Raw genomic sequence first — 22,822 nt, 5'->3', positions numbered from 1 at the left:
TCTAGAAAGCAAACAATGACAACTAACTCAAGATCACTGCATCCAATCACAGCTTTCCTTTCATCGTGCACTTTGCAGGTGAGAGGGAAAGGGGCGTGGCTCAAAATCAAATGCTTCAGCATTTTCTACCCAAGAACGGTTAGGACATTTAAGACAAGCTTTTCAATAATTTTACATTATCATCCATGCATGTTACAACGTTATCTGCATTGCATTACCTGCAATATAACCTTGGTCGCCTGGTGGAGCCTCCTGAGCAGCTGCAAGTTGACAGTGACATCCCCCTTCACTAGTGGAATAGTCCTCTGACCTTTGTACCAGTGAACGTGAAAGCTCGTAAACCGTGTCTGCTGTCCAGATTTCTTCAGGTATTAACCAGTTTATATCTTACTGTTGTAGTAATGGGTGTATTAGAATGCCTGGCTTCCAATTGCCAGAAGTTGGGGAAGGTAAAGAGCTTATTAATTACAACTAGCTACTCACTCACTCACTCACTCACTCACTCACTCACTCACTCACTCACTCACTCACTCACTCACTCACTCACTCACTCACTCACTGACACTCACTCACTGACACTCACTCACTTACTCACCCACACATCCACGGCCCACCCACCTACCCACTCACTCACTCACTCACCCACTTGCTCGCTCGCTCACTCACTCACTTGCTCGCTCGCTCACTCGCTCACTCACTCACTCACTTGCTCGCTCACTCACTCACTCACTCACTCACTCACTCACTCACTCACTCACTCACCCACCCACTCACTCACCCACTTACCCACCCACTCACTCACTCACTCACTCACTCACTCACTCACTCACTCACTCACCCACCCGCCCACTCACCCACTTGCTCGCTCACTCAATCCTCATGCATTTGGTGCGTCAAACCATCTAGTTTGTCTTAACTAGCTTTATCTAGTTTTGAGTGAATTTAACTAGTTTGTAGTCGACTAATTTACTAGCTAGTCTGCAGGTTATCATACATAAACCCAGTAAAATTAGATAAAGTAGGGTCTACGCACTCTGTAAGTTTGGAAAGTTTGGATTGAGCTTGGAACAGCAATTTTCAGCTGTTATTTTTCAAAAACCGAGAGTGATCATGTCAAGTAATTCGGTGTCATTCTATTCTTAAATGTATTTCTTTTCATCATGGTTTTTAGGACCATCACACAATGTTAACAAAGTTGATCCACATCACCAGCAGACTCCATCCTGTTACCATGGTAACTAGACACCTGACATCATCATCATCATCAGATGACCTCTGGCTGTCCTCCAGTTACAAGTTTTTCCTGCCCACACCGACTCGCTGGATGGACAATGACCAGTTCGGACATGTTAACAACACCACTTACTACTCTTACTTTGACACAGTTATCAACAGGTATCTATATAGCCAGTATAACCGCCCTTTGTCGTAACACACCTGTCCAGCTTCTGTATCTGTATAGTTGGTATAACCGCCCTTCGGCATAACACACCAGCTTCTGTATCTGTATAGCCGGTATAACCGCCCTTTGGCATAACACACCAGCTTCTGTATCTGTATAGCTGGTATAACCACTCTTCGGTGTAACACACCAGCTTCTGTATCTGCATGTGTCTAGCCGGTATAACCGCCCTTCGGTGTAACACACCAGCTACTGTATCTGTATAGCTGGTATAACTGCCATTCAGTGTAACACACCAGCTTCTGTATCTGTATAGCCGGTATAACCGCCCTTCAGTGTATCACACCAGCTTCTGTATCTGTATAGCCGGTATAACCGCCCTTCGGCATAACACACCAGCTTCTTTATCTGTATACATTTGTAGCTGGTATAACCACCCTTTGGCATAACACACCAGCTTCTGTATCTGTATAGCCGGTATAACCGCCCTTCGGTGTAACACACCAGCTTCGCAGGCATGCAGCGCGGCGGCAGCTGATTTTATACTACACCAAACAACTTGTTGTAACACCCAACTTTTGAACATCTCACTCTAAACATTGTCTAAAGCTATCTACTGATAATGCCCCTACTGTACTTGGTGACAGCGAGTTCCACTCTGTGATAGTTCTAGGAAAGAATGAGTTTTTGAACACCTAAATCCTTGGTTGATAACTCTGACCAGTACTTGAAGGCTATTTCTTGTTCTTTTCTGGGCTGGTATTAGGTACTTAGTAGTTGGTACATCCACCAGTTTATTAGTCATTTTGTACATCATGCATAGTCTGGACATTTTTCGTATGTCTTCCAGTGACGCCCACTATAGGTATCTTTTCATTTCTGTCCTAAGGTACCTCATACACCACTGCCACATCAACTATGACATCATCCGGGGCCTAATGGTCCACAACGAGTGTGACTATAGGCGTCCGCTGCAGTACCCTGACGTGCCTGTGGTGGGGATGTTTGTGGGGAAGATCGGGCGGTCCAGTGTGACATATAACGTGGGCCTGTTTCCTTCTGCCGTGCTGAAGGGTGTATCAGGAGAAGTCATGAAAATTATGGACAAAGGGTTGTTTGCGTCAGAGCTCACTAAAGGTGGACTTACGGAAGATGTGACTGCATTGGCTGTGGGGTCGTGCGTACACGTGTTTGTGGACACACGGACAAACAAACCTACACAACTCCCAGAAAACTTGAAGACGGGTCTTCAAAAGATTCTGAGCAATGTTGAAAGTCAACTTTGAAAAATTTCTAACATTTTACTTACTAGAAATTTTACAACACAAGATGACAGCTTGTCCATGTACTTGTTGTGTACACTATATCTGTGTACGTTTTGGAAACAAATTTTAGGTACATGCATGTTTACATGTAGGTACATGCCTAGATTCTGGACCTGGAACTTTTCCTAAACGAGTTTGGCCAATCATGAGCAAGTTAAAAATGCCGCTAACAATATTGTCTTTTTTCACGGTAAGATATTAGTTTTCTAAAGCTTTCAATTGATTATTTTTACATAGATTTTCCCATATGTGTCTACTAGTAGTAAAAATAAATTACGACCAAAAAAGTACAAGTGTATGTAACTTTATTATATCATGTACAACAGTTAAACTTGACCATTTGACACAGTGAAAGATGCTTGGAGTAGAATAGAGGCAAACACCTTGGCATCATGTAACATTAAAACCAATGCACCATTGCTTATTGAATGTACATTGTGGAAAACATACATAGCTTAAAGAAATTTGTTATCAAATGCCTTTCGAAGTGTATTTCCAACTTTCGACTTGATACCCGCAATCTACAACAGTTATCAAACGCAGATCGATATTGTAGATGTGTCATAACCTTCTTTTTATGGTTTTTGAAAGATGACACATAACTGCTACGGAGAAATATTAGAGCGTTCGAAATATTACAAGTAGGTACAGATTGAATATTCTACCATTTCTATCCAAGATATGTGAATTTTTTCCTACGTTGTATGCAAAACCGTGTCCATTTAGAATTAATGCTGAATTAAAGGTCTGCATATGTTCAAATGATAACAAAACTTTAACAATTATAAACAAGATGAACTTGAAAACAAACCTAACTCTAAACATGAATGTGACTTGATTCTGTATCCTTCTACAAAAATAAAGACGTGGAAAGTTTTGCCTTGGAAGTGCGGTTGTTAGTTGGTTAATACATGTAATATGTACATTTAATAACAGAAGTGATATTTTACATGGCAGATCATAGAATGAAATTCTCCAAAATCGACATCTACAATAATTATACTACCTTCCAGGTACACAAGTTAGTAAGTATATTTCTAGGCTTTTATCTTAAGTGTTTAGCCTTCCTTACTTAGGAAGATGGGTCAAAGATCTGTCATTAGATGGGACTGAAGATGGCATGACAAGATAAAGGATGGCATGACAAGATAAAGGGTACTGTCTAAAGCATGCATATCTGATTCCCTGTCACCATGATATTTATAATCGTGTGTACATGAACACCAGAATGCCAAGAATGTTTTTCATACCATTTTTTCATAGTCATTTGAAAGTCATAGTCATAGAAAAAAATATCGGGGGGAACAAAAGGAATGACTAAAAATGTAACAAAATGAAGCTTACATGTACAGTTAAACTTGTCCAAGAAAACCACCTAGAGACCTATAGAATCTGGTCTTTTCCAAACTGTCATTTTCTCCTTATTTTCTTTTCTGGCTCAGCATGTTTTGCAAAGGTTAATATTGTTGAAGTGATTCATCATTCTACATGAAATAATACTGCTAATATTTTACAAATTCACTGTCAGAGTACTGTCTCTTGGCATACAGATACAATGGAAGAATCTAAAACATATCACCATACTAATAACAAAAGAATTTAGTGCTGTGTACCTAAACTCATGTAACTCATGTTTAGGTCCGGATTCAAGTTCAGAGGTTTAGGTTTAGGTCTCGACTTGTAAGCCCGGACCTGGGTTCCAGACGTTCAGGTTTTTTTTTACTTGAACCTGAACCATTTTTACAAGTTCGGAACTAGTTCCAGCGAACCGGTACACAGCACTAAAAGAATTGCTAGTTTGATTGACGTTTTGACTTCTATCTGACGCGTTTCTGCTGTCGGCTGCGGTAGATATCGTGAGCGGGCGGCGCAACGTTGTCTTCGTCATCGGACTCTTCCTTGGCTTCGTTGTCCGCGGGACGTTTCTGGCCCTTCTTCGCGGAGTCAGAATTTTGCAGCGGGATCGGGAACAACTTTGGGTTGGAGGTCTCTTCTCCATTGCACATCTTGTCTAACAGTTGAGAGGGATCTGGAATACACAAAGAACACAGAATTAAGACTGATTCAACACAACAGCAGAACAACATTACTCTCTATAATTTTATAGTATTTGTAACATAGATGGTACAATGTACATATCCAACATTTGACAAGTACATGTATTGTGGATCTGTGCTTAAAATCAAAACAGAAGAAATCCTACCTTCTGGCAATGCACAGGTCTCAAAAGTCTTCACCAAGTCATCAATGTTAACAAAGGGACCCTGTAACATGGGGAAAGAGATCATTGGTAACAGGTGGTTGCAAGTGGTTTTAACTGTTAAAACTCCGTCAATAACTGAACAAATTTTGTAGAAGAATTTAAACAAAAAATTTTTTGTCAAGCCCTGCATATACATGTATCTGTAAATGTGTAGCCAGTATAACCGCCCTTCAGCATAACACACCAGCTTCGCAGGCATGTGGCATGGCGGCAGCTACGTGTAGCTATATTACACTGAACGACTTGTTACACTCAATCTTTGCACATTTAATTGCAGGAGTTGTTTAAAGCTTTCTAGTGATGGTGCCCCAACTGTGCCTTATGGCAACAAGTTCTACACTACGATAGTTCTTGGAAATACGAGTTTTTGAACACATCAATTCTTGGTTGATAACTCTGACATTTGAAGGCATGACTGTTTGTTTTTTTTCTTTTCTGGGCTGGTTTCAGATACTTAGTGGTTGGTACGTCCACTAGTTTACTAGTCATGTAACACAGTACATGTATGTGGATACTCACATGGAAGCAGGTTGGAGGGGGCATGAGGTTGAGCAGAGAGACTGCTGGGATTGGCATGGGGAACACACCACCAGGAACAGGGTGCATCCCAGGAGCTGGACATGGGGGAACAAGGTAACCATTTTATAACATCCTACAAAAAGTAGTTACCCATTTTATACCACAATTTTACATCTCATGAAGACACATTTGAAATTAAAACTTTTTTTTCAAAATAAACAGATTTTTTAAAATGAAACAAATTTGAACTGTGAATTACAATATGGTCATTGTCAAGAAAATGAACTTTCAAGCTAAGATTTGAAATAATTATTGGCAAGATTTGCTTGAAAACTATCAGAATATACTTAATACTTACGAGCCAGAGCTCTGGGCTTAAAGGGCAGCATCTGATCAGTGGCAGGTTTTGGGTACTCAGGTTTCTTAAACTCGTCAATCTCTGGTAGGACGGCTGCAGGCATCTCAGCACCTGTCACCATGTCAGCGGCAGTCTGCAGAAACATAACATTCATGGGGTTAAAGATACTACATTAGCAAGCAAATGCAGGATATTACCTCCAATCTTTATCATTTATGTGCCTGAGCATTGAAAAAAATCTTCCTACACTTAAACGTTGAGTAGCACAGAATGTTATGGTATTCACAACTTTGGTAGCAAATAATTTAATTGCAGTGTTGTTTCCAAGCCTTAATCAATTACTACAAAAGGAAAGAAAACTGTACACATGTAAATGTAACTTTTGCAGTGGTTTTATTTCAATGTATGAGGTAAATGGAATGTTTTAAGTTTACAGACGTTGGAAAAATTCATTTTTGCAAGGTCTTACTTTCTCATAATATAATTACACCGAGAAAAAAAAAACGCAAGCATTTGACAATTTTTGGTACATTACTAGTACAGGTGTCAAGTTAGTGAAGTATTTCACATAGTAAATGTTGAATACCGTGCTACATTCACACAAATACAAATGTAAGGAGAAAAGTGAACCTACAGGTCGTAGTTTGAAGCCCACAGCCTTGAGTTCTGAAGTAGACAGGGGAAACAGGTCGAGATACTTGTATCTGTCCACCAGAAGACACGTTTCACGATCCTCAAACTCCTACAGAACAAGAAGGAAAGATGTAAAATTAGTCAGAACACAATATCATATTTTTCTTCCTAACATATATTCATAATACAGCACATAATACACATGTATGGACAGGGGTATCTAAAAAAGTACTTTGAGACTCAGTTTACATATAAAAGCAGAAATTGTTTGTACATGTGAGCTACTAAAATGTGTCCTTGGCTTTGGCAAAAGTAATTTCACTCAGATTCGTGAATCCAACTTCAAAGTAACTGTTTTTGTGACTTCAACTTTAAAGTAGCTATTTTTAAACTACAACTTTAAAGTAGCTGTTTGGCTACCAACTTTCTATTGGCTATGGGGTTAGGCAGCAAGGACAAGATTGGAAAAAATTATGATCACGGCACATTTGGATTGCAGGAAAAGTTTCTTAAAAATTGCTACCTCTTTGAAGATGTCTCTCCGTCTTTTCTCGACCTTCAGGACAGAGGAAAGGTCACCGATACTGCATTCAAACTCCAGGAACTTGGCCCAGATCTCACTGGAAATACAACAACAACAAATTGTAGATTCATTAACCATTAGCACACTGAAGTAGCCCTTTGGCTACCAATTCTCTATTGGTTACAGCATTAGGCAACAGGGAGAAGGTGTGTATATTCACCTTGTCTTGTGTTGGTGAAAATGATTTCTTTTTACTTGACTTTTGAAAAAGAAGATACAAACTGTACTGTACTACACAAGCCATATGTGTTAACAATGTAAAGGAGTGGTGCATAGGTATTGACTAATGTTTTTGATAACTCACCCTTGTTTGTCCACAGGAAGAGCCCCTGAAGTCAGCACCCTTTCAAACAGCACACGAGTATTGTTGTCCTCTGGAAACAACATATTATAACAATCATTATTTGATTAACAGGCCAAAAAAGTGTATATAAACAACATATGTGCTGTAATGGGTACTGCAAGTCTAACTTGTTCTAGGATCTGAAATTTAGACCAGTGTTTCAGAACTAGGCACACATCTTCAATATCATAAGATACTGCCAGATTATGGTCTTCTAACTAAGAAACAACATGACAATACAAGTATCATCTTACTTAAGAAAACAACTCACCATTAAGATGTGACAGGAAGTCCAGGTACTGCAGGATGTAGTCTGCACTGTCACTGTACTTCTTCAGACCCAGCTCAAAAATCTTACAGGCTATGCTCTTATCCTGTAAGACACAAAGCAAGGAAAATGTAAGTTATGAAGTAGCAAGGTTTAGCACTCAAAGAGTTCAAATCCCTGTGATACATTGTAAGTCTATACATTTTACTGAAAAGGGTTTACTTGCTTCAAGTTGCTTGTAATCAGTTTTGAGGAAAGTTAGGGGGTCAAAAATATTAGAGCAACTCTTTCTTGCATCAAAACGTATCGGTCAATTGAAAACTAACAATTTATGCTTTCATAACTTAATGTGTTATAAGAAAAAACAAAAGTTGTTCACACATAAACAAGCATGCACACAGATACTCAATATAAAACCATCAAAAACATATTCTATCTTGCTAAATTACTTAAAAATAGCGTAATGTACACATACCTTACTACAGAAGTACTCCATGAGTGCAGCGGACACATAGACATGATACTTGGACCGGCTGTCTTCTCTGGCTCTCTTAAAGATGCTCCGGGCAGACTTGATGCCTTCTGCTCTCCTGGCAAACTTCATGTACTGGATATAACCCTGATATAGAGACAACACGGCAATCAGAAATGGCAGACTTCAACCCCTTACCCATACTGCTTTGCAAATCTTTCCAGACCCACAGATGAAACTAGAAATGTAACATTTGCAAAGCAAATGCATAATGTTTACCTTCGCATATGGTCTGATTGGTTGACAAATACATTCATCTATATGGTCCGACAGAAGTATAAATCCCTCTTCCTATAAAATTGCAACATAATGTAACCCAACACCAGTTACCATGGTGAGAGACATCAACAAATCAGGTCATTAGCCAGGTCAGAGGTCAGTGTTTGGAACGGAAGGAGGGGAAACGTAGCAAAAACAAAATGTCTTCCTTTGGTAAACATAAAAAGCAGCACTAAGTATGTATGGTAATCTTGTGTGGTGTACATGTATATACATGTACACCACACAAGATTACCATACATACTTAGTGCTGCTTTTTATGTTTACCAAAGGAAGACATTTTGTTTTTGCTACGTATATATATATATTGATTGAATAACACACAGACACACTGACTAACACACAATGCAAAGGCAATGCTTTACTTTTCTCAGCAATGAAACTTCACACAATGACTTAAAACAAGTCAAGTCAAGGCAATACATGCCAAATACTCACCAGTGTTGGGTCGATGTCATCTATGCCCAGAAGCTTGTTGTAGATGGAATGGACTTTCTGATGCTTCATTCGATTCTAAAAAATACAAAAGAATGTAGAATGTGAGGTAGGCTAGGGTAGGCCTGGAAACATGGGAAACTGGAAACACAACATATTTTCCTTGGCCTAGTGTCAAGCGGTGCAATGGCCAAGTGGTAGAGTGCTCGCCTTGCATTTGATAGGTCATGAGTTCGATCCCCGGCCAAGTCATACCAAAGACTTTGAAAATGGTACATACAGCTTTCTCTGCTTAGCACTCAGCATTTGAGAAGAATATATTGGGTGTTAAACACACACCACTACCAGTGGACTAGCACCCTGCTGTAGTGATTGCACAACTGTGTGGCCCAAGGGCTAAAGAAATGCTACCAATGCCAATGGTGGCAGAGAGGACTTTATAGTATAGTATAAGGCCACACCAATTTAATTTCTTGGTTAACGGATTCGCCCGCTTCATCTTTTTCTGATTTTGCAAATAAAAATAAAAATTCAGAATCAACTGCAAAATGCTCATATTTTGCCCTGAACAGTGGAAAACAGTCCTTTTCTTCCTAGCTGTTACAGTTATTCCATCTTTCAATGCAGTGGTATCATTAAAAGTTCAAAATTCATTGTTTAAATTTTGAACCAGCCTGGTGTGTTGACTTCATGGCTACTATCATACCATTTTGGGCCATAATAGGATGCCTAGGCCTGTTTTTATTTTTTATTTTTTTTCGCCCGCCCGCTCCATTATTTTTCTAGAAAAATCTGTTGACCAAGAAATTAAATTGGTGTGGCCTAAAGTAGGGTTATGTTTTCCATACCTCTTCAAAGTCAGCGTAGGAGAAGTACAGCATCATGTTCTTCTTGAGTAGCGTGGAGATGGCTCTCTCATACATGGCCGCTGCCTCATCACTGAACATCTTACCTGCATTCAAGTCCTGGGAAAGGGCACAGAAACAGTGGGATTGTCAGCACAGAAATACAGTCATGTATTAGAGATGCATCCTAGTTCTAGATCTAAAGGTAAAGGGCCCATAGCTTTCATGAGGCAAGGGCTTGAAATACCACCTGCATATGGAGCTATGCATGTATTTCTGAACCTAACATGCACTGGTTCGTGTACTGGGTTTACATATAATTGTACATGTACAATGTAGGTGTATGTGCACCAGTGCAGGTATGCAGAAAAACTATTTCAAGCCCTCTAGAGACCATATGGGCAGTGGATTGTTAATCCACTGTGTCTAGAGTAGAGCATGGTATTGGTAGCTATAGGTAGAGCCCATCTCTCTCCTTCCACTGCCTTTTATCTGCCCAACCAAAATAAGATGCCCATTTTACATCTACACCTACATCAGTACATGTAGGTGGAGTGAAGAAATCTGTGTAAAGTGCTTTTCCCGTGAACCCAATGTCTAGCTAGGAATGCTAGGAATCGAACCCATAACCTTTCGATCTTGTGTCTGCTCGCCAAGCTATGGTACCTTTGATGCCACAAACGTGTACAAGTGTAAGAATCACATTACTACTTTCTTCAAAATCTTGTATCAAACCCAATGTTTGGTAAGGAAAAATATTGTTGAAGCTTTTCAGACTCACCCCCTTCTCAGACAGGAGCTTGCTGGACTCCTCCAGGTACTTTGCAGCCTCATACCAGATGTCAGGTCGGTGGCCCAGGCACAACATGCACTGCTCGTACGCAAATATTACTACAACAAACAAACAAACAAAACAACATAACTCATGATATGGTCCTGTACATTTTACCACACAGAAAATTATCTTGGATCCTGCTATTGCTGTATGGCTTGATTGAGTGACAGAAGAGCTTGACAGTTATGATCATATCCTTCCAACTTGACCTTCAGGCCTATCTGTGGTAACCAACCACCCCTTCCTACCACAGTGACTCTACTTCATGAGAACAATTTATTGTAAGTTGGAGGCTCTAGCTTTTCTAATACATTTCAAGTATTTTTGGTTTGTCCCTTACAACAATATCAACCTATTACAAATACAATAACATTTTTAACAGTTTGCATTAGCAGAATGGCATGTGAAAGACAAGAACATACCTCTCTTTGCGATGACAGCGTGGTCCTCTGTTCTCAGTGGATTGCTCTTCTCCCAATTGATGTACTTTTTCCAAAGGTCAACCTAAGAAAAAAAAACAATCTTTATAGTTAGCCATCATATTTAGAGGCTTCAAAAAGTGGACAAAACACTAGAGGAGATCTTTTTAGACATCCTTATTACCCTTATACTTTAATTAGTAAAGCATGTCTTTAACCTTCCCCAATAGAGATAGCTAAAGGTTAGAAGTACTCTACATTTCCCCTTACCTGTTTGACTTCGTCTGGTGTACCAGTAGGTGGAATGGACGGCATGTTCCGGTTCAGACCTCTGGTTACAGCTTCATACTCCTGGTAAGGACAAAGGCTTTAGTTAGTCTTCAAGTTTATACCCTCATAATATACTTCCCTTGAGCATGTTAAAGATCCTTCCATACTTAACGAAAAGAACTGGGGTTCTTCCCGGTGTGAGTGGTTCAAATCTTACAGTCTGGTCTTAGGTTTGACATCTTGAAGAAGTGATTATAAGTCACCTGTTATGTCAATCCTTCTACAAATGTGGTATAGCTTCATAAGACTTTCATAATGATTTGGTAAGCAATTTTAACTCAAGCTGGTAGCAAAAGTAGTACATGAAATTGCAGACCTTAGCGACCCGTCTGGCGTTCATGTAGTCCCTACTGCGATCTTCTATCATCTTCTTGGCTATGATGGGGTTGATGCCCTGGGGGAGAGAAAGACAGTCCTTAGTTCAACAACATTTAATCATAATCATATCTGAAACTGCACTGTGCCACTGAATAATGTATTAATCAAATCCTAAAGTATTGTAGATTTTGCAGTTTTTACATTTGTCTTATTGTGTACTCTCTATATTATTACTAGACATAACATTTTTGTAATCTCAAGAAAGTTTATATTATTTTTTTTAGTGCAAACCAGTTACCCTCTTTCATTATTTCATTATTTCATTGCCCTGTTTCATTATTTCATATACAACATGTATATGCATCTTCTGGCTTACATATTGTATATCTATATCTTGAATAACATTGTATTTGAAAGATCTCTTACTAAGTGCAGCACCCCCAGGTATGCACAGTTTACATGTAGATACACCATTATTTTTATAGAAGATCTCATTTTTTTCTGGGTGGCGAATCAGAAATATGTGACCTGAAGGAATAATTATTATGTTAGTAAACGTTATATGACAATTGTACAATCTATATTGATTAAGATAGAAGAACAGTGTTACTCACAGTCTCATACTGGTTGTACTCCCTCCACAGCTGTTCTATGTTGACCATGGGGTTGACACAGCCTCGCTGGTAAACTCTACGCACCGCTGTGATTCGCTGGTTCTCTGCGTACGAACCTACCGCCTCCCTGGAATCAACATTATCTGTGAGCCCATAGAAATACTGAGCAAAAATGAGGCACTGAACTATCTACTAGTAGCATCAGAAACTGTTCTGTCTTTGCAATTGATTAAAAAAACTGCAATACTTACACTCCTTTCAAGAAAGAAATGTAGTCACTCCAGATCTGAAAAGCACAGGAAAGGATCACATTATGATGTGTTTTGGCTAAAACGAGTCAAAACAGTAATGATAATATTTCAGAATGCACAATAAAATTACCCATTTTACATGTAATGTCACATCTATATAATGATACATAGCCATGGTCCTTTGAACTAGACTGTACCTGGTATGACATGATGTCCATCCCCATCTTGTCTAGAGCAAAGTCATATGCCTGTGCCATCTTTTCTCTGGAGAAATAAAGAAGAACAGGTTACATTTCTGGTACTTAACAAAATAGCAAATTGAATGAAAATCAAACTTGAATGATGATCTGTACCTGTAAGATGGCAGACTGCCCTTGGTCTCTCTGACATAGTTCAGGTAACACTTCCACAGGTCAATGTTCAACACCTTCATCAGACATCGCTGGAATAACTGATGGAAGAAAATGTAATTTAGGTTATTAACAATCATAAGCCCAGAACCTACATGTATATCAAAACTTTCCCAGAACAAAATTACAATTTTCAAGTAAAACACTTTTTAGAATGTCTGTCAGTAGACATGCTTTTTTGTCACAGCTTAGCAAATGAAGCATATTAGAAAGCATGTAAAATAGCTTAAACCATATAATTTTCTTCTTGATCACAAAAAAGGAAGCAAACTATACAGAAAGTTATCAGAAATGCCAGTATCTGTAGGTCATGACTGCAATTAATTTGGATACAATACATGTAGCTTTTCTACTAGACCTGTTTAATCAACCAAGTTCTTTATAAAAAAATTATATGGCAGTCTTTTTTTTTTTTTGCAAACGGCCAGAATATTACAACTGGAAAATCAATGTGGCAATCTGTCAAATCAAATATGTCATAAATTTGGAGAAACTACTTTATGGAGTGACTTACCTTTTCAACTCTTTCATAGTTCCTGGCTTTCATCTGCAAACAAAGAATTGGGAGTCCTTTAACTTAACTGCTGGATACACAAGGCATGGTGAACAGTACTTTCTTTGTGTGACAGAAACTTTTTCTTGCCTATATGGACTGACTTGAGGTACCAATGGATGCCATGTTCATCTGACATGGCATGGGTAGATTTTGCTGATGTATATTTTGTGATCCACACTTATGATTGTGTACATGCGCACTCAACAATCTCACTCACACCTGTAACAATCCATTGTGTCCATGAAAAAGGGCAGGTATATTCACCCATGTGATTTGCTGTCCACAACATGAGGATATTTGTGAACTTTCAAGCTATGATAGTATATGGGTATTGCCACACCGATTGCCTTCCTCTGTAGTCCACATGGTAGCTAGTGACAATAGGGAGCCAGCGGTAGCTACGGTAGCCTCTACCAAGCTTCGGGAGGCGGCTGGAAAGAGTAGAAATTGGCCAAATAGAGAGATAACATGCCAGGGAAGTTGGTCTGCTGGGGAGAACAGATTGCCACTCATTATTATTTGGCCGATTTCTACTCTTTCCAGCTGCCTCCCGAAGCCTGGTAGAGGCTTTAAGCTACCAGGCACCCAGGCTGCTCTTCTTGAGTTCAGTGGAGTTCAGTACAGTGCCGACTCATATATGCCGCAAAAGGCCAGCATGTGCAGGCTTGAATAATACCAGCTTTATATCCCTGTGGTTTAGGAGCATTTATTGTATTCACCTATACGCACTAGTTAACTTATGTTTACCTCTCCTTATTGGGTTGGTTTGTGGATAACTCACAAAAGATAGGAGTCCTTTATTTTTCTTTATATTGCATCAAATGAGATTGAAAATTGACAGAATTGCTAAGATATTTCATGTATTAGATCAAGGAATCCTCCCTATTATCAGATAGATCATATCTACCTAAGTAGCAACCTTAATTCTTTTCTCAAACACTTGAAAATCCTTCGCCAAGGAAGTCAAATTTGGGAAAATACATAGGTTGCCTTCGTTGGTAGAAATTTACGCCCAAATGATTACATCTACTTTTTCAAACACGTTGATCAATTACAAAATACAGAATTCTTGCTTTGATCTGTTTGTTGTAATACAACATCCTACCAACAGGGGGCATTGCAGATCAGATGTGAGGAATTTGCAGGAACTACCAAACAATAAACTCCAACTATTAACCTTTTGTCATGCTGCCTGAAACTGTGACTCATACAAATGGATGAAGGTTTAACTTTACGCACTAATTTTGTTTTCAGACAAATTGGAGAAAAAGAATATTGCAGCTTGCAATTCATCTTCAATCTAATGTTACTGTCAGTTTTGTAGAATACAAAATCTTTGTTGTGCAGTTCACAATTTTGCAGCTTTAATTCAAGTATGGCGACTCCATTACATGTAACACTTGGCACTAATAAAGCATCACTGCCCATTAAATTGGCCTGTCACATGCAACTCATCTGGCTTCCAATATACATCCAAATTTACTCGCCAGTTCCTAACGACACATTAAGTCCTGAGATTTCAATGAGTTTCTGATTCCAATTGCAAGTTTTTCAAGTTCTACAATGCTTCATTGTGGTCACTGACATCAGTGTTCAGGGCTTGAAATACTGGGTGCATGTGCACCTTAGTGCACCCAAATTTGGAGCTGTGCACCCAATTTTTTTCTGTGGGTGCACTGGTGTAGCCTGGGTTCCATCCTGGTTAGTTTACGTCCGCTCCCACAGTCCCTACCACCAACTGTGGGAGCAGATGTAAACTAACCAGGATGGAACCCAGGCTAGCACTGGTGCACCCAAATATCTTTCTAGGTATTTTTGTACATATTAAATGTATACAGTAATACAGGATACTCTTGGCATCTACGTATCAGAAAAATAATAAAATCTTTGTTGTAGTACTTGTTTACTTAGCTATCATTTCAGATTCAAGCTCAGAAGAGGTGCAGTAAGATCTGTAATTAGGTCATTTTTGTTTTATACGGTGCACCCCAAAAAAAATTGTGCACCTGATTTTTTAGGTTGGGTGCAGCACCAGTGCACCTATTCTCAAAAATGAATTTCGAGCCCTGATGTTTATTTGAAGAAAATTATCATTTTCAATAGTGGGTTCCCCAAAATAGACTATAAAGCCTCTGAATATTGGAATAAAAATGTATCAAGCAACTGATAAATTACATCTAAAGTCAGACATTTCTGATAGCATCCACTTTCATCAGTGACTGAGGATGAAAGACAGTGGCTGCCATCTGGAAAATCTGACTCCAGAAGATATATTCAGCTGCTTGATACATTTTGTTATGTAATGTTTTATATTTAACTGCATGTCTAGTTTTCATTTTCGCAACTATAGAATTTTTTTAAGCATTTAAGGCCTATGTCCAAAACCGTAGGTACCTTTTAAATGCAATGTTTATTTTAGAATGTGACCAGGGCATAGATTATCCTTTTTACTGACAGTTGCAAACTGTTTCATAACTGCCAAATGTACTTTTATGAAGTAATGGAGATATACAGTCCAATAAACACAATGACACAAAAAATGGACAACATGAGACAAAAATGTTTATAGTCATCCTAATAACTACTATCTATATCTGATGGTGGTTAAAATTTGAAAAACCTGCAAATAGTAGTTACAAATTTACTACTGAACAAATACATTGTACTCTAGCTTATCAAGGCTCACAATACTAGTATACTGAATTGGCAGCTAACATTATTTGTAATATGGGTATGTCTGCTGTCAGAAAAATTGTACTACAAAGTTAAGTGAGAAAAATCACATATAGAAGACTGCTGAAGGTGGGCAAGACATCCTTTGCAACACAGTTCCTTTGGTGAATATGGTACATTTTGACTGCTAGTTATTAGGCCGTGACTTTATACAAGGATTGAAGCACCTGGTCCAGCCATGCTTTAATTTATGATATCCTTGGGGGTACTTAAATATTTCTATTCTTTTACAGCTACAATTCCACTGTACAGTCGAGGATGAGCATTCCAATAGAGCAACTAGTTGTCTATTAACTTTCAGCATGCTAAGGCAGCCACTTGGCACCAAATTTGTATTGGTTATGGGGTTAGGTAGCAGGGAGGTTAAAATGAGCAGTTCCACTGTGGATTTTCATTTCAGTGATATTTCATCGAGGATAAGCCTGGCTTATATGACTTCAGTCAATACATTTACATGTTTTGCTTTTAGCATTGGTTACTTCTTGAGTACTCTTGGAGAAATCTTGAAAGTGGAGGAGATAGTACAGGGTCTTGACGTTTCACAAGAAAATGACATGGTCTTATCTGGTCTGAGGGATCCAAAATGGCCTAGGTGCAAAATGTGTTACGCTTGTCATTTGGGTTCAAGATCTCTGAGACTCTGAATCCTTGAGCTTCTTGAAGGAGCTTGATATAGTCGTAATGGGCTACTGTGTTTGGTTCAAATTACCCACATTAAACAACCATGTTGGCAAAGCGTACCGCACCAGTACGAAACCCTGATTTTTTACGGTTTTCGTTGGACGTTTGGTCAATGTTGCATCAGAATTTTGCCTGTTGCAGACAAGATCTTTTCCGCCACATTTGGAAACTACAGACAATACATATGGGTTTCGCAGTACGTTCTGCCAACATGCTCATTGAATGTATTTTTTCTAAAAAAGGTGCGAACTTTGGATCTAGTATTAGTATCATAACTGAATCGTCCAGGAGCTTTTCTGGAAAAAATTAGCAATAGGCCTTGAGAGAACAGGAAAGAGATGAATGACTGGACAGGGAAATGGTGTGGAAGGACGTTGGGGGCAGTAAAACATTTTGCGCGAAAATTAAGTATTTTTAAAGCCTTATACGTGGGACTTCGCATTGAACTAGAATTCCTGAAGGGCTAGGAGCTACTAAACAGACCGTGGCTTCATCAGATGTCAAGGTCAATATGAATTCTTTGCTTATTCTGGCTTATCGCAGAGATTGTTCAAAGGGTATAGGGACACATTATAATAAGGCAAAGCGCCCCCTATTGAGCCATTGCCTAAGTACAGGTTCCGTTCACCCTCCCAAAGCCCACAAGACAAAAAGCACATAACACCACATTACTCAGTTCCAAATGTTTAATAATGGAACACCCTTATCACCAGTAAAGTTCTTTCCCCTTTTTTAAGTTAAACTTGTCCACATGGATCTGTATGTACTTTATATTTCTAGTTACATACTTGACAAGTTTCTGAGGAAGACACATCAAGGAATATGTCATGTAATCTATCATAGATTCATACAATGCAGTGTTCGAAATACCTGTCTGCAGTCTGCAATCTGCAGATAGATTTTCAAGATTGCAGAAGAAAAATTTATACAATCTGCAATTTTGCAGCAGGAAAAATTGGCACTTGGGATTTGGTGCTCTTGGCCCCAAGGACAGACAACACTTAAGCTCCTGTTCTGAAACAACAGGAGCTTCTTCACTAATTTACATCAACCTTGTCTTGATTTGTCTTCACTAATTTGCATATCAATCAATAGTTCATGCTTATAAACTTGCAAGATTGTAGTATGGAGGCTTGTGTATTTGCAGAAAGTATTTCCAAATTGCAGAACAAAATTTTGACTCTTCTGCAATTTTGCAGAGCACAGAAAAAAAGTATTTCGACCACTGCAATGTAAAATTGTACTGCATGGAAATGGGTGAAACTTTATGTAGCATAGGAAAGATGATTGCAAAAATTTACTTCTAGATTTAAGAAACGGGAAATAAAATAAATCAGTCCGTCATTTCTCTATCAATTATGTATTATTGCACTTGTACACAGGCACACACATTATAAACGTTGTAGGCCTGCATTCATATGTATTTGCTTTCATATAAATTGGAAAGGAAAAGGATGTAGGCCAGAAAAGCATGTTATCATAGACAATATTAACACAGAAAATGCTGGTTTCACATAATCTAACACCAGACATAAAATAATCTATTCTTTGGGATTTCTTCCTTCAACATTATTTTTGAAATTTCATATTTGATATTTGGTTAGTTTTTAAAAATAAGCAAGCACACATGAATTCTAGCACTCAATTAGTTAGGGCCACACCAATTTAATTTGTTGGTTCTCGGATTTTTTCAGAAAAAATATGAAGCGACAGGGCGAAAAAAAAATAAAAATAAAAACAGGTCTAGGCATCCTATTATAGGCTTAAATGCTACGAAATGAGCCATGAAGTCAACACAAAAGGCTGGGTTAAAATTTAAACATTGAATTTTGAACTTTAAATCAAACCACTGCAATGATAGATGGGAAAACTGTAACAACTAGGAAGAAAAGGACTATCCTCAACTGTTGGGGGCAAAACATGAGCATTTTTCAGTTGATTCAGAACCAGAATCATATTATTTTTTTTTGCAAATCAGAAAAAACTAAGACTAAGAGGCGAATCCGAGAACCAACAAATTAAATTGGTGTGGCCTAGGCCATACTCAAAACACTCTGGCTTTATCATTTATTTAGTTAGGGTGGGAATGGAATTACATTTTGGACATTTCAGTTTTTACTAAATTTTACTAAATAAACCAACTCCTCCCAAATTTTGGCAGATTTAAGTTGGGATTCAGAAAGAGAACTAGGCATCAAAAAGGATGCCTATGAAAAAGTTGATGCACTCTAGGTCAAAATCAAGTCAGCATTCAAACACACATACAAATTATGAATTGATGAATCACAAGCAAGGCCATTAACCATTCCTGGTGAGTACAAAAAATGATACCTAAAGCTCCCACACTTGCATACAAGCTCACAGCCTCACATACACACACACTAGTAGTTACACACAGCTATACAATATGATTATGAATATAGAATAAAATCTTAGTACCCTAGCGTGAGACAATACATGTAACTCCCCCCCAAACACATGCATGCACTTACACATGCCCCACCCTCATAGTCACACACACTTTGACACTCACACACTCTCATTGTCTCAAGCACGCACATGCACTCATGATGTGCACACACACACACATAAACGCACACATACTGGTACACTCACACACACAGGTACACACACACACACTCACGCATACACACACAGGTATACACACACACTCTCACGCATACACACACAGGTACACACACACACTCTCACGCATACACTGACAAACTGTTGTACACATGCAGACACACACACACACACACAGCCATACAAACAGACTCTGACACATACATTGTACAAACACTCACACCCGCACACAAACCCTTAAGACTATATATACACTTAGTCTACTGTATACCTGGTGTGTGCAGACACAGTAAAACACAGAGTCTCGGTGTGCGTTGTCAAAGACAACAGAACACCAAGGAAAAAGGTTGTATTTTTGTACCAATCCGTCAGTCAATAACACAACATTATCTATGCACCACAATTATCAACATTTATGAAAAATGCAATGTAGTTTGTCAACTTTAACCTACACATACATTTCTCAATATGAAAAACTTTTTGTCTGATTCACTGTATTAAAATTAAAAAGGAAACCGTCTGACTTCTGAAAGAAATTATACTTATTAGCGAACAACAATCCAAAACAAAACTGCAATTCAAGCTTTCATGGACTAGAATATTTTATTTGGATCTGTACATTTTGGGAACAAAACTACAAATTGGAGAAGCAAAACTCGAAACCTGGAAGTTTTAAAGATCCTCGTGGCTATAACTTACTGTCTTAGACATTACGATAATTGGTAAATATAATTTAAAGCATGAATACTACTAATATTTGTTAAGAAACAGCAAAGAAACATGATAGAAACCTCAGCCTCAATGTATATCTTCCAGTAGCGCCCTGCAGTCTGAAACTGTCCCACCAGTCGCTCGTACGTTCCCCGCGCTTTGTCGATATTCTGGTTCTGAAAACGACATCGTAACGCAAGCTAATGTTAACCTTTGCACGAGATATTATTTCCAAAAATAACAAGTGTACGAAAGAAAGGTTGTTGTTAAGACTTGGGGAATGATTCAATGTACATGTATAAACTGTACCTTACTCACCAATAAGAACTGTTGTGCTTCAAGTCAACTTTCATTCATTCCCATGCAATTCATTCATTCTTTCCATCCATACATCTTTGCTAGTTAGTGATTGAGTTTTGACACATTCACTCTCTCCTACTACTCTTAGCCTGGCATCCAGCCTTGTTAGCTTTAGGCCACTTCCCAAGATTTGCTAGTCTGCCCATGTAGCTTACATGGCTGGACTCCAGGCTACTCTCTCACTCACTTAGCCTGGATACAAGCCTTGTTAACTTTGGCCTGATCACAACTACCAAGAGAGACATGATTAGTGCAGAGTGGCTGGATTCCAGGCTACACACATTCCCAATTTTTCTTACTCTTAGTCTTACTCTCAAAGACTTAGTTACTGAGCCTGAGTTACTTGGTGCCATTGGTAAATGATACTAAATCTAGCAACTGTAGCGTCATTTAAGAGAATTCATTTTTTTTTCCAATCAAATCTTCAACTTAAGATACTTCAATATCTAGATTAATGTATGTTCAAAGATGAATTAATAAGTTCATCCAGTGTTCAGTCAGTTCATATAGCAAAGCCAATCATGCAATATTAAATTAATAATTAAGTCAACATCCTCACGAACTAAAGGATCATTAGCATAGATGAAACAATAATTGAATAAGCAACAATGACACTTCATACAAAATACATGTAAATGGTAGTTGTTTATTGTGTACAGTCGGTATTTGTCAACTAGTATCTATATCATATTTCAGCATTAGACAATGGCTAAGACACTGACAACACACTAAATCTGCTAACACTACACACAATTGTTATTTCATTATCACATTTCTTAGTTAAAACTAACACTAAACTTAAACGGTTAAATGGTTGTATTGTTTCAGCTAATATTATAGTCATAATGAAGTAATGCAGGTGAATACTAATTTTACATATCATATCAATACTAGTAGTAGTGAATATCAATCTTTTTACCTGGGCCTCTCGTATCAATACACTCCATGCATCTACATCAAACGCGTTCGCTTCGATTCTCTTCTCTGCTTTCTTGACACGGTCAGGGATGTAGCCCTGCTCCTGGTACAGAAAAAATTGAAGGACACAATTTTTCAAAACTTTTCTGAAGACCTGACGCTGACGTATGAATCATTATACTATGGATGGATAAAAATTTCCAGAAAACAGCAAAAATTACTGGTGAATTTATTTTCAAAAAGAAATTTCCAAATCACAGCATGGGGTAAAAAAATTCACCAACAAAATTAAAGATTTTTAAGCTGCTAATACACACTTCAAATACCACTATATACTAGTACATGAATTTAAGACACATCTAAGGTGGAAGCTCCTTAATAAAATCTAGACCTCTTTTCATATTTTCTTTTTATTTTGAGCACAAGCCATTTTCAAATTCTCTGCCCCCCCCCCCTCCCCACCATAATTTCCTAGTACACACACGGGCACCAAGGCCAAGCTACGTCTATCGCACAAAAAAGTTGACAAATCCATGCCAAACACTTGCATCTCAGCCTAATCTAATGCTTGATATATACATGCTAACACTTGAGTGCTAAAGGAGAGCCTTGGCGAATAGCATAACATAAAATTAGGCCAACATATGGCGAAAATATCATGTAGGTTTGAAATTCATGAAAGGATTTTTTTTAGAACAAAAATGAACTCACCTTTCCCAGCCCGCCATCGCCCGCTCCAGACATCATTGGAAACAACAAAACACACCTAACACACAAATTCCGACCCAAGCAACATCTACACACAGGATTAAAGGAGAAAACAGTTTTATTTGGGGGAGAAAATCCCGAGAAATGTGCGAAAACACCCTGACCACGCTACAGACAAAATGGCCGTCCTGGAGAAGAAGGGGGAAGGGAATGTCCCGGATGTAAAAAGACAAAGCTACCGTGCTTGAGCGCCACCTAGTGATAATAATACAAACTGCAGTACTGGACTAGTCACAAGACAAACATGTGACAGATAACAGGAAGACTCAGAAATTGAATATTAGAAGGAAAAAATGACTTCTAGCCATAGCAAAAATCCTATAAAGTTCATTTTGATGAAGTAAACTAGCTGTATTTTCTTATTTGGCAAGAACAACAGTAACCGATCAACATGGTCTTTGCTGCACGTGTTGCGTCATCAGAACATCTCACTAATAAAAAAGGTTTCAATTTTCCACACATTAAAATTTATGATATTCACATGGTATAACGCTACTTACTAAATAGAATACTCATACTCAAATTTACTGAGATGGTTATTTTCGAA

General features: G+C 38.4%; 2 protein-coding genes across 2 annotated transcripts; one reads left to right on the top strand and one right to left on the bottom strand.

Annotated features, from left to right (window-relative positions):
• Positions 1–246: 246 nt before the first annotated feature.
• On the top strand, positions 247–3,576 carry LOC109467426. The gene is made up of 3 exons (XM_019765398.1): positions 247–368; positions 1,172–1,395; positions 2,292–3,576. The coding sequence occupies exons 2-3, from the start codon at positions 1,184–1,186 to the stop codon at positions 2,686–2,688; spliced, it is 609 nt and encodes a 202-aa protein (XP_019620957.1). The 5' UTR covers positions 247–368; positions 1,172–1,183; the 3' UTR covers positions 2,689–3,576.
• LOC109467424 (cleavage stimulation factor subunit 3-like) lies at positions 3,016–22,452 on the bottom strand. The gene is made up of 23 exons (XM_019765387.1): positions 22,219–22,452; positions 21,509–21,610; positions 20,310–20,405; positions 13,477–13,509; positions 12,906–13,003; positions 12,750–12,816; positions 12,553–12,587; positions 12,302–12,428; positions 11,686–11,763; positions 11,310–11,390; positions 11,043–11,124; positions 10,567–10,676; positions 9,789–9,905; positions 8,944–9,018; positions 8,170–8,313; positions 7,698–7,800; positions 7,388–7,457; positions 7,024–7,120; positions 6,502–6,609; positions 5,868–6,000; positions 5,510–5,604; positions 4,931–4,991; positions 3,016–4,756 (listed from the first exon to the last, which is right to left on the bottom strand). Exons 1-23 carry the CDS (start codon positions 22,252–22,254, stop codon positions 4,545–4,547), a joined length of 2,160 nt encoding a protein of 719 aa, XP_019620946.1. The 5' UTR covers positions 22,255–22,452; the 3' UTR covers positions 3,016–4,544.
• Positions 22,453–22,822: the final 370 nt, after the last annotated feature.

Source organism: Branchiostoma belcheri, unplaced genomic scaffold, assembly GCF_001625305.1.
Source record: "Branchiostoma belcheri isolate BF01 breed outbred unplaced genomic scaffold, Haploidv18h27 scaffold18, whole genome shotgun sequence".
In the NCBI taxonomy this organism is placed as follows: Eukaryota; Metazoa; Chordata; class Leptocardii; order Amphioxiformes; family Branchiostomatidae; genus Branchiostoma; species Branchiostoma belcheri.
This window is presented reverse-complemented; position numbering and strand designations above follow the sequence as displayed.

Bases quoted from the DNA above. Each gene is read 5' to 3' on its own strand.
- LOC109467426 (XM_019765398.1), top strand. From the start codon at position 1,184: ATGTTAACAAAGTTGATCCACATCACCAGCAGACTCCATCCTGTTACC. The intron at 1,396-2,291 runs GTATCTATATAG...TTCTGTCCTAAG, and splicing joins TTTGACACAGTTATCAACAG to GTACCTCATACACCACTGCC.
- LOC109467424 (XM_019765387.1), bottom strand. From the start codon at position 22,254: ATGATGTCTGGAGCGGGCGATGGCGGGCTGGGAAAG. The intron at 5,605-5,867 runs GTAAGTATTAAG...CCCCATGTCCAG, and splicing joins TAAGCCCAGAGCTCTGGCTC to CTCCTGGGATGCACCCTGTT. The intron at 4,757-4,930 runs GTAGGATTTCTT...TGTGTATTCCAG, and splicing joins GACCTGTGCATTGCCAGAAG to ATCCCTCTCAACTGTTAGAC.